The following is a 12,599-nucleotide window of genomic DNA, read 5'->3' on the forward strand; positions in this document are numbered from 1 at the left end:
AATAATTAGAGTGGTTAACGATATAGAGCTTTTACTTCTTAAAATTTGGTTATTTTATAACGGTTATGCTAACTTCCTGCCACAAGTACATTGAACTCTAATAGCCAAAAGTTCTGAGTTTGAAACTGCACAGATGCAATCAAACGAACAAATTATCAGCTACATGGAAAAAAAAACCTAAGAAACAAACAACTTTCTCTGTTCTCAAACAGAATAAGAAAGCTCAGATTCACATTTTTTTTAGCATTAAAAAAAAAAAAGCTCACAAGAAACAAACAACTTTCTGTGTTCTCAAACAGTATAAGAATGCTCAGATTCACATTTTTTTTTAGCATAAAAAATACAGTGTTACTGCAAGACAATGCTGGGCCGTAGAGAGACGGTTCAGCCCCTGAATGTTGTACATTCACTTTCGGCTTCCAGTTCCAAGGCGTGGTTTTGCTTTCACTTCAGATTCCTGTTACAAAGAACAATAGATTAGGAATTGTGGGATGAATCCTTCGTTCATTAGGTTTGTTTGATGTTTTTGATGTGAGTAATGGATAGAATTCAAAGAGAAGACGAGGCTTAGACAAGGAATAAAGGGTTATAGTATGATTTAAAATTTCATTCCAGTGTAGGACATGAGCCAACCGGCTAATATGCGGATTAGTCTGATTCCAATGAAGCTCTTCGGCCGACATTCCATAATGATGGTGATGTACCAAAACTTCCAATGAAGTGCGAGTCTTCCAGCAATGGTGTGAAGTCAGAACACACCAAAGGCTTACCCTAAGGCTGTAAGTCGAGCTCCACACATGGCATGACGTTCACAAAGGGCAAACACATGCAGCAGACCTTGTATAGTGATGGTGATGCAGCAGAGGCTTCCTCGTGTGACATTTACACAAGGCAGTGCAACATTCACATCAACAAACAACACATGTGCCAAACCTTCCATGATGACCGGGATAAGCCAGATCTTCCTATCCTTCCTCCTCTCCTATTCTGGTGTGATGTTGGCAATGGCATGTCTAAAGCTGACCAAAAGGCTTTGAGATTTCAAACCTTTGAACACTTAATTCATAACAGTACCTATGATATTTCGAAAGCACTACCCTAAAATTTTGACAGGTAAACATTATATCCAAGAGCAATAAATTTTGCTAAAAGGAAAATATGTCTCCACAAGTAGTTCAAGTGGCAATTATGTTTAACTGCCAATTGCCACTGAATATTCACCCCCATTATATTTAGATAGAACTTAATATGAATGCTGCATTTTAGAAGAAGATGTGAAATATCATCAAGTTAGAAGGGATCGACTCAAAATTCTAAACATACCTGTGGATTGTGAAGGTAGATGTATGTTTTTGCCGTAGCTGGATTGTGGTTTTCAGCACCTTTGCTCCAGTCGTAGCAGACCTGCACCAATTCCATAACTTTATCAGAAGTTGTGTTATCAAGATTCAAGAATATCGACCATACTAATTTCTTTACATACATCAACATTTTATGAAAATGTGTACTAGCTAGAACAGGTAAGCTAATTCATGAAAATGTGTTTTCTGAACCAGGTACACAAACTGGATCAAACAGTGGCTGAACTGGAATTGAGTTGTTTCCCTCACAGATTGAATAAACAAAAAAATATGAAAAGACAAAAAAAAAGGTTCAACTGCTGGGTTCTTTGTGAGGAAGTGCAAAATGTTAAATTAATTAATTAGCTTACTTAAAAGACTTTACTAATTTGAATCTCATGTCTCATTTCAGTCTCTAATGCTGCTAGCCCTCCACGTTTCAATCCTTCAACTCAAGCAGTTGGCCATCGCCCAAAGCCCAGCCTCAACGTCTTGAATCAAATTATTGTTATCGCTTAAACATGCAATTCACGATTAGAAACAACGGGTTTGTGATTTAATCCATTCTCATAGGATGGTCTGCCAAATGGACTAGGCTGAATCAATGCCCAAGTTGATACATGGCTTGACCAATTAATCCACCGGTTCAACAACTAATTAGTGATCCGAAACTCTTCTAGTTAGTTTACAATTCCGTCTGTAAACTATGTTTTGAATCACGTAATTTTTAAATAAGATCATTAACAGAAACATGAATTATAGGAAACTTACAGCATAAGCAAAAATTGAACCATCATGGTTGAAAGTGCTGCATGGAATGGGATATGGGCACCTACTCATTGCCTGCATTCAAGAGGAAAATGATAATGAAATGGCCTAGGATGGTAATAGGATACTAAAATTCTATTTTTAAAAAAAAAAAAAAAGTTGTTTTATGCCTTATATAATGTTAAACAATTATGATACTCCAACAACAAAAACAACGTTAACAAATATAAATAAGAAAATCAATTCTTATATTCAAGGCCTAGAAACAAGTTGAAAGAACTGAAGAAGGTAAAGAATATGCATTAAACATTTAATATATTCAGAATTATAAGGTATCATGAATGACACTAGCCTCTGATAGAATGTGCACAAACTTCATTAACAAAAAGATTGAGTTAAATTGAATGGTACAATTACATCATACATGGAAAATAAAATTGTGAAAATTTTTAATTAGTCCGGAGAGAGTCAACAGATGAAATCAAATGTTGATATCCTAAATCTGCAAAATAATCCAGTGAATGCAGCAAAATGACAATCGGAATGCCAAACTGGACTCCGTAGTTTCAGAGTAAAATACAAACATAGGAATCATACAAGAGATTAAAAACAAGCTCAGAGCACTTAAATATGATTAATTTTTTGAAACATGCAGACCTTCAGTCTTTGTTTGCTGTCCTTGTCCCAGAAATTAAATGCGCCATCAGACCCAGCAGTGGCAAATGTATGATGAACCTGTTACAAAGTAGAGTTCTGAAGATGTAAATAGTTGATGTCTCAGCTACACTACTTGTCTCAATAGACAATAATAGCAGTGGTAGTATCCAAGATACATTGTGAGGATAACATGAACATACACTAATGCTAATCACATGGAAAGAAAGTGAATTTAATTCTACATAATAAAGGTCGTGTATGAGGTTAGATGCTTGTCGATATCATCTAGAAGTAGGCAACCAAGCCAGCCTAAATGTACAAACAAAAGCTCAATAACTGGCCTGCTTAGGAGTTCATTTATTTGGAAGACTGAACTTGAACTTTAATCAGTAGATTAAAACTCAGCTTGATAAGCTTACAAAAGCTCACATAGCTAAGAATGGCAGGTTTGCAATTTGAAATTCTAGAAATAAAATAAATATGATTCAAAATAAAGAGCGAGTACTCCTTGTACATCAACCACTGAAAGAAGAATGCACTTGCTTTCGTGGGAATATGGGCAATAGGAAAAGGAATGTCAAGGTCCACCCAATTACAAAAGTTTCTGAAATATCTGCTAACTAAACTTATTTTCTCTAGGGGAAGAAAATAAACAAAAATTTTGTCATTGGACGAAAAAAAAATGACAACTTAATAGTCAAATATGAATGGTGCTTAAAGGAGAGTAAACTACATGCATTATAACCACAAGAAAGTAGGCAAATACGTAGACAATGAAATCATCACCACTAAAACCAAATTTATTATTTACATTGCAAAGGAATTATAAGAACAAGAACACCAAAACAAGAAATTCAGTATCTTACAGGATGGAAGTTCATTGAGTTCACAGAATATATTTCGTTGCCTTCTCTGTGGCACTTGAATGTGAAATTTTTGCTTTGTTGTGCATCGTCAAGATGGTGCACGCCAACTCTCCCTTCTATTGATCCCACCTACAGTACAACACCAATAAGGTTCGCTCAAAAACTTGGATTTCTAATCAACTCCAGTAGATAAATATAGTAGAAAGAAGAAAGAAACTTCTGACTAGCATTTGCCGTGAAGGAACATAACTCATTTCATTTGACCACTGAAAACTTGAATTTCAAATTCTCTAAAAGCCTAAAAGAAACCTAGTTGGACACTTGGTTTATATTCAAAAATAAAGCTATATTAGCTGGTAGAAAACACAGTAAATATCAGTGAACAAACTTAAATAGTGGACTAAACCTGTAATTGCAGTGATCTCATTGAAGGGAGAGAACATAAAAGAGTAAAATTATTCCAAAACTTATTTCAAACAACAGATGTAAACCTCTTGATATAGGCTTTAAAAATGGGATAAACCCTAAAATAGTCCAAATTTCTTCAATGTTTTAGATGCAAACCTTAAAAATATTCTCTGATATAGAGGCTATATACGAGAACAACACTTGCATTTTCAGTCAAGGACAATTCTAAAACTTAGACTTAAGACTCTAGTGTATTCTCTGATTAATGTAAATGTATAAATGTACTAACAGAAATATTACCAGAAACCCTTGCTGATCAGGGAATGCAGAAAGGCATCTTGTCTGGTACTTCAAAGGCGATGTGATTGTCTTGAACACTGTCTGATAATGGCCAAAGAAAAAATTGAAAATGTGTCAGAATCTTGAAAAATCAAATTTTACTACTGCCCATAGAATAATGAAAAAGATGTGGAAATAGATTTAATATACAGATAATTAACAAACAAATAGGAAGACAAAACCTAAAATATAAAGATATCATTCTCTTAGTCTACACAGACAGGATCTTTCATTCACCAAATTATAAGTCTCTTCCTCAGAAAATTTATATAATAAAGTTAATGTCATCCAATCCTGAATGAGGAAACAACAGCTCCTATTTGTTGGGATAAAACCAATCACCATTATGGACTGATAGAGAAGTACTATCTAACAAGTTGTCGTGTATCATCTTGCATCCTGTCAACTCAACAGGAATCAAATTTGATGTAGAAAATTCAGGTAGCCATGAATTAACTTCAGCCATTACTAGGTAAAGGTTTTAGCTCAATTTCCTAATTAAAATAAAAGAAACTTGCCCGTGACATCATTTTGGTTCCTGTGTTCCTTTCATGGCAAATAGTAAAAGCATCTGCTTCCTCTCCCTTGTTATCCAACTTCCCCTTCATTTTTCCCTTGCCTCTGGTCTGTCTGATTTCATAGGATGACTTGTGTGGTTGGCTCCTTTCAATGCTCTATTTTCCACCATTTCCTACTATAACCACCACAATCTAGGGCTTATTCCAATCACCACAAATTGAGATTTAGTTCAGCCACTCACAACATTACTTTCCCTTATCTCTATGCCTTGTGTTTTTTCTTGACTCTTTTGCTCTATGCAAACTAAACAAAAACCCCATCTAAACAGAAGTTTATTTAAAGTTCATATAACAGCACATAATGCCAAGAACAGAAGAGATACTCACAGCAAGAAGATCTTGTTACACTAAGCAAACTTTACAAAGAAAAATTTACATAACATTTGTGCTAGAGGAAACTTAACTGCCATGCCACAAGGTTGTAAATAATAATATATATAGGATAAACACCTTGAATGCTAAACAGCAAATATATGAATCACCTGAGGGTTTTGCAAGTTAAAAATTTGAATCTGTCGATCTGCAGTGCCAACAACCATCAAAGGGTACTGCACTGACAGAGAATAGCATCGTTCAGGAAGCTGCTGACTATGGACAGGCTGCGCTTGTCGAGTATCCCAGTACCTGGAAAAGAAAACAATTAGCAACGAAGTAATTTAAAAATGGAAAAAAAAAAAATAGTTCTCAGGATAACAAATCAAGTATAATAAAATATATGCAGAGAAGGCACTGCATAAAACTCAAAACTGAACGGTGAAATACAAAAAAGGCAACAAATAGTGCTGGTTCACATCATGGAGCAAAAAAACACTAAACACACTGGCATTTACAAAAGATTAATTGCAGACTAGCCAGAAAAGAAATTGACATGTAATGCCATAATAAGGGTAAGTTTGGGCCTGCTACTCTTCAATCAGGGGAGTATTTGACTATTTAAATAAAAATGACACAGTCTGTATATTAATCAAAAAATAAGAGAGAAAAATAATAGTTAATTAGGAAAGAAAAGGAAGATACAAGCCAGAAGAACGTTCACTTGTCCTTATGGACAAACCTTCAGCGCGCTGCTTTTTCGTAGAATTCAAAACAGTCTAACATGGCCATCACTTGAGTAGCAAACTATAAGAACACACTATGTTTCCCAGAAAAAAAAAATGTTATTTCATATGTTCCCTTAATAGACAGTCTTTGATTTGATAAACTCAATCCTAGACTTTCCAATGCAAAAACTGGTTAACATTCTGATATGATCTTTGATGATTGCTATCGGAAAACAAGCTAAGCTACTGCAACAAGTAAATGCACATACATAAGGGGGACTACCAGGATATGCTGCTAACTTTCTCCATCAACTTCTAACATTTTCATAGATTTGTCTGTAATAAAATTTTAGAATGAATAACAATTTATAAAGTAAATGCACATACATATGAGGAACTATCCTTATACACTGCTAACTTTCTCCATCGCCTTCTAACATTTGCATATGGTGTGTCTTTAATAAAATTTTAGAATGACAAACAATTTAACAAGCAAAATTGATCATAATCATGGAACACAAACCTGAGTGTCTTGTCCCAGCTCCCTGTAACCAGGAGATTCATTTGTTGTATCCAGGCAATATCTTTAATCGGTGCATCATGTGCAGCAACAGTTGTAGGTTGTCCACCAGACATCAAAGGCCACATCTTTACTATTTTATCACAGCCTCCTGAAAAAACTGTTGTCCCATCATCCTTCCAAGTAGAGCACAAAACCTGAGGTAGAAAAGCGATGGATGATTAACAATATGAGTATTGTGATAATAATGTAACATATCTTTACTGCATGTGAAGGCCAAAATGAAAACAAAATACCGGATGATCATGTGATATTGAAGCTTTTGGTTGACTACTACCGGCCAAAATTTCCCAGCACCTAACCTATAAATAAACAATGAGGAGGGAAATGAGTCCATCGAGAAAATATGGAGAAAAAAGTTGCATTGATCCGAGACCTGATTATCCCAGGATGTGGCAACAAGGTAATTTCCCTTTGGGCTGAAACTAAGGCTAGAAACGGAGTCACTTGGAGCAGGAACAACCTGCATTGCCATTAAAACATCAACCAAATCAGATCAACATAGATAAAATCAACAATAAATTTTCCCTTCTAATAAATCCTTAAAAGAACATCAACCAAATTCTGCGGGGCTTTCTACCTCCATAGACTTGTTAGGGTTTGCATTTCCAGCTGCAGCAACACCCAAGCTACCAAAGCTCGCCATATGCGTTACTATCTAATCTATCACAGAATTCCTGAAATACAACAGATCATCCCATGAAATTGGTTAAGTGCCAGAACAAAGAAATCCTTAAAAACAAAATAAACTGTGCTAACAACCAGCGTTTGAGGTTCCTGCACGGAACCGGCACCAGTACCCTCGTCCTCGCGTGCGAGTTGCCAGCCCCGAAAGAAGGAATCGATTGACTTACTTGGAAGCAGATGCGAAGGCGATCGCCGAGAGATTAGTTCGGCGAGGGCGAGGGCGAGTGCGAGGGCGAGGGCGAGGGCGAGGGCGAGAGATCAGTAGCGGCGGCGACCGCTCTTCGTACGATAGTATTTGAATATTAACAAACCGAAAGGAAAAAAAAAAAAAAGTATGCTGACCACAACAATAACAAAGAAAAAAAAAATAACAACAATAGCAAACAAATAAATAGATCGACAGAAAAAAAAAATCCATTCTGAAAAAAAATCAACCCACACGTAAAAAAAAAAAAAAAAAAAAAAAAAAGAATACCATAAACGCTCTGTGCTGTTCGACGCCGATTCACCCAAACGAAGAATACCATAAACGAAAACCCCCCTACATTTCAGTCCTAAACCCTATTTTAGTCTAACTTCGATACCGGCAGATGCTCACCTGCCCGCTAGAGAGAGACGAAGGAAGCGGCAACGAGAGAGCGGATGCAATCGAAGAGAACGCTCGCACTAACAGATGAGCGGAGAGGCCTAGCTTCAATCGGACGCGAAGGAGATCGATCTGGGAGTGATGACGAAGCTCCAAGACGGCACGAACGGGCGGGACAACGAGGCCCTTGTAGTAGTTCTTATTTAGGACTTGCCTTTGGAGTTTGGGCCGAAATAATTGGGCTCAACGCTTTCATATTGGATCAATAAAAACACTCAACGTTAATAGGAGATTCCAATTAAAAGTCTAATTAATAATAATAATAATAATAATAAATATTCACGAGCCATTGTATTTTACACATGGTAAAATATGATTCGGTCCTCTCTAGCTCCCCATCAATCCAAACTTATATGAAAAAAATAAATCAAAAATAACTACTCACCATTAATCAGAATGATCAAAACATAGGAAAGGACATGCTACCTGAGTTACCTGCCACCGTCCTTTACGTGGGGCGGAAAGGAGTTGTTAAGTTTTTAAATTAATAAATAATCATTAAACAATATGATATTAAATTTTAATCATTCATTAAAATTTTCTTAATTTTTGAAAAAAAAAATCATAGCTATTTGAATAATTTTATTATTAACTATTAATCAAATAATATATTTAATAAATAAATTAAACCATTGAATATGCTAATTTTAAAGAGAGTTGATTTAGATTAGATTTGATAAAGTTACGATGAAATAAAGTTTAATCGACTTAAAATCAATTTAAAAATTTATTCCCGTCTTTTATTTACTACAACCACAAGGCTACCGCATCATCGACATTTTTAAAAAAAATTTCCGATAATACCTAAGATTTTTCTCTTTACCTTCTCCACCACCAACGTCAACCGTTCTTTTTCTTATAACTTTACAAAATAGATGGAAAAGTTAATTTTAAAAGAAATATATAATAGATTAATTAATATTGAACTAATCATTAATATTCCTAAAATATTTTTAAACACAAATTATAGTTAAACAACTTTTAAAATTAAAATTTTGTAATTAACCAAATCTGTCTAGAGATTCACTGGTTACGAGTTCGACCTGTTGAATTAGGTCAATGGTAATCGACCTATTGACTCAATTACAGGTCTAGAGCAGGCGGGTCCGGGTAAGTTAGGTTCGGACCGGGTTGGTCTGGATTAGGCGGGTCTAATCCAGATGGGCACAGTCTAAACGGATCCGATTGAGACTCGACAAGAAAGACTTATGACAAGCTGGATCGGTTCGATCGAGTCAATGAGTAGCTATACTCGGTTACGAGTCCGGTCCAAATAGAGTCTGACTAGGATCAGACTCGAGGACATGCCTAATCAAGTCCCTGCCAATTCTAATTCTTGATCGTAATAACTTACTCGAGTCATACATAAAGGTCTTGGTCGGCAATTATATTAGTCTATGGGGTTATGACGTCGCGATAAAATATTCAGATTATCATTCTGATATTCATGGTTCGAATATCAGCTATAGTGTATTTATAAAAAAAAATTCTTCAAATGAGGGGTGTAATTAAAGAATGTTGAGATTCTGATCGTCACGTGCGTTTCTCAATTTATCCTGATGATCGATGAAAAATTTATGTACTTAATTTATCATGATAATCAATAGAAAATTTTCATAAGATGGAACTTATGACCTAAAAAACATCAATGAGAATATTAAAATTATCATTTTTTTCGACAATTATATTCTACCTAAATAATTATGTCCATTGATGATATTTATATTGACTTTGAAATTTAATAGTAAAAAGGTTTAGAGTATGAAAAGTTTGCGACTCACGTGTGAATAATTTATTTACGATTAATTATTGCTAATCGAAGATTTTTTTAAAAAAAAAATTGTCTCTTTAAAAAATACATTTGATTTGAAAGTCAAGTTGACGAGAGATTTGCTTGTGCTTGACGATTATTTGTAAATTAATTGGTGGTCGACACGTTTTTTTCTTGTTCCATTAATTTTTCTGTTTTTTTTTTGAAAAAAAAAATTATGTCCCGTATTTTGCCTAAGTTTCATTGATTGATTGTGTACTTTAGAAAAGTTTGATGGATGGAGATATTTTAATATGTGATCGAATCGATGCGCATCACATCGTCGATAAGGTCATTATTAATGAATGATTGAGATTTTTAGAATTTCTAGTAGGACAAATTATTGGCCAAAAATATTTTTTAAAAAATCTAAAATTAAGTAAAAAAAAATCCTATTAAATATTTTATCCCATGAATATCTTTACTTCCGTTACGACTAACAGCTGCAACTTATATAATGGATAGTTGTTATAGCTTATAATGTATAATACTTGATATAGTATTTTTTTAATATTGTAATAGTTACGTAGTAAAACTTGAACCAAAAGAATTGGATCATCATGATGAATTATGGTAGGGTGAATTATTTGTAGAGGTAAAACAATTCCACAAATTCCTCAAAATAGAAATCACATACGCATAGCTTTAATAATTACATAGGACACCTAAAAGAACCAAAGTGTCAATCAAATAAGTGTAGATTAAGAGCTATAATATTCACTACATTCCAGCTGGGGAAAATAGATTTTTCATTCCCATTTCATCAATACAAAGAGAAAATCTAACTGCAACTGCAGTATAAAGAGCAAAACAAGAAAATCTAACTGGAAAAATAGCTGCAAAGCACGTGCAATGCATAGGTAATTTACACTGCTCGTCCAAGCAAAAGTATATAGAGCAAACTATTAAGAAATCAAACTACAGTATATAGATGTTTTGTATATCAATATACTATGGATCATACACGAAATGCCTTTACAAGCTCTTCATTTCATTATTCTCAAGGAATCACTAACATGCATATAGATTAACATAGTTGTGCTTGATGAAGCATCATAATTGTCATTCGCGCTTGTAAACAAGAAACAATAATAAATTATAGGAGGAAAAACAAGATGAAGTCATGGCATATAGACGAAAACCATAAGGAGAATACAAACAAGAAGCAATTGTTTTCACAACTAAATAAGCTACTCACACAACCCAGCCATATTAATTTTGGACCACAAAGAGAGGCAATAAATAAGGAAAATGTCAACTAATTCTGCTCATGGTAGAAATGCAGAATTATTGGCAGTAAGGAATGACAATCAATAAGTCATGGAGTCACAAATAAAGTGTTCAACCATCTTTTGAAGTCTAGAAATTTATACCTAGTAATGAATATAGTCTAGTACGCAATCCGCCCATTCGGATCGCACTTCGTCAATTTCTTCGTTGGAGTAAATTGTTTTCTTGAACTGTTAACAAACCCAGATTAATTTAATAAAAAAATCAGTAATGAAGAAGCAAAGTCAAATATGGGGATTGATCGAGAAAATTGAGAATATGTCAAATATTACCATTGAGCTAAGTGAATCCATCTCGCCGGTAGCATTTCTTTCAATAATTTCTCTCATAAATTTCATCACATAAAACCCACATTGTTTAGCATCAGGTTGTCGAGGACCCTATGTTAACAAAAAGTTATCAACGAATAATGCACAATTAAATAGTTTTAAATTAATCACAAGTAAACATATGTGTGTATATAAAATATACAAACCTTTACGACTTCCCACATAGGCTTCTTTTTCCCTTTCCTTTGCTTGTTCGAATTGAACAATTTCAAGCTCCTTTGTACAACAAGAGTTGACAAATTCCTCAAAATTAAATTAAACGCTTAATTAAAAAACAAATATATACTCACATATCCACTACATATTTCCAGTCCTCATAACGATTGCGATGATTAAGTGAATCGAACAAATAAACCATCTCCACATAAGGGTCGATGACAGTCAAAATCCAATGACAACTATGCACAAAACAGATAGTCAATGCATAAATTCAACAGAATTGTTGAAATAAATCTATTAAAAATGAAATTGTAATATTTATTTACCCAACATTGTGAGGTGCCAAAACTAGCTGATTTTTTGTTGCACCACTCAGCCTATCAGCCAACACACTTGCCCAGTTATTCAAGTATTCAGTCTTTTCATTTTTGTCAAGTTTAGATACATATGACATTACTGGAAGTGTTTGTGGATCCACAAATCTGAACTTATCGACCTTGTTTTCTTTTTTCATCTTTTTGAAGAGAAACCTTCCATTCAAGCAAAAAAATGTTAGCCTGTTAATACAAATAAAATGAAAAAAATGAGTGATGTGAAAACTTACCACATGTAAGCAACCAGACAATTAGCAGATATTGGCTCCAACTCATAAATAGGTGTGATGTCTTCAATGTTCACTAGCAGTTCATACTCATGGTCAAAGAAATCATGATCAAAAACAATTGATATAGTTTTTTCGGGGCTGTCCAAAACACGCATAGAGTAACAATACAATAAATGTAAGGACCGTGGCACATTTGATGGCAAGACAGGATTACTTCTTTTTGCAACACTTTTCTTCCTTTGAGGCTTCTACAAATTGCAAATGTAAATATGTTAGTAGAAAGTTTTATCTCTTATGTTCAACATCTTTCTGAACAACCCTTTAATTGGGATTCAAAAACCATCAATGTTCTTGTTCATGCATGTAACCTCAATGTACAGATTACATGTGTGTGCTAGCTCTTATATATCTTGTATTACTAAATTGTATCCAACAAATACGTACAACCTTCAATCAAAATCTAAGAAGGTTTGGTTGGAAAAATCCAGCTAAACAACT

At 34.3% G+C, this 12,599-nt stretch overlaps 1 protein-coding gene across 4 annotated transcripts; it reads right to left on the reverse strand.

Moving 5' to 3' along the window:
- Positions 1–183: 183 nt before the first annotated feature.
- On the reverse strand, positions 184–8,031 carry LOC122017868 (protein RAE1-like). Of its 4 annotated transcripts, none has more exons than XM_042575577.1 (13): positions 7,862–8,031; positions 7,431–7,542; positions 7,157–7,253; positions 6,953–7,039; positions 6,813–6,878; positions 6,520–6,713; positions 5,439–5,580; positions 4,340–4,420; positions 3,632–3,760; positions 2,766–2,843; positions 2,112–2,183; positions 1,324–1,404; positions 184–457 (listed from the first exon to the last, which is right to left on the reverse strand). In XM_042575577.1, exons 3-13 carry the CDS (start codon positions 7,220–7,222, stop codon positions 407–409), a joined length of 1,047 nt encoding a protein of 348 aa, XP_042431511.1. In that variant the 5' UTR covers positions 7,223–7,253; positions 7,431–7,542; positions 7,862–8,031; the 3' UTR covers positions 184–406. The 4 variants fall into 4 exon arrangements, with proteins under 4 accessions (XP_042431511.1, XP_042431510.1, XP_042431508.1 ...); XM_042575576.1 differs by having other exon boundaries at positions 7,343–7,542; XM_042575574.1 differs by having other exon boundaries at positions 7,339–7,542.
- Between the last annotated feature and the right edge of the window lie 4,568 nt (positions 8,032–12,599).

Source organism: Zingiber officinale, chromosome 8B (assembly GCF_018446385.1).
Source record: "Zingiber officinale cultivar Zhangliang chromosome 8B, Zo_v1.1, whole genome shotgun sequence".
Taxonomy (NCBI): domain Eukaryota; kingdom Viridiplantae; phylum Streptophyta; class Magnoliopsida; order Zingiberales; family Zingiberaceae; genus Zingiber; species Zingiber officinale.

What these genes read in the sequence shown, in the direction of transcription:
- LOC122017868 (XM_042575575.1), bottom strand. Translation starts at nt 7,222, where the DNA reads ATGGCGAGCTTTGGTAGCTTGGGTGTTGCTGCAGCTGGAAATGCAAAC. An exon ending in CAATATCACATGATCATCCG is followed by an intron (nt 6,714 to 6,812) that starts GTATTTTGTTTT and finishes TTTCTACCTCAG; the next exon opens with GTTTTGTGCTCTACTTGGAA. An exon ending in ACAGCAAACAAAGACTGAAG is followed by an intron (nt 2,184 to 2,765) that starts GTCTGCATGTTT and finishes TCTTGAATGCAG; the next exon opens with GCAATGAGTAGGTGCCCATA.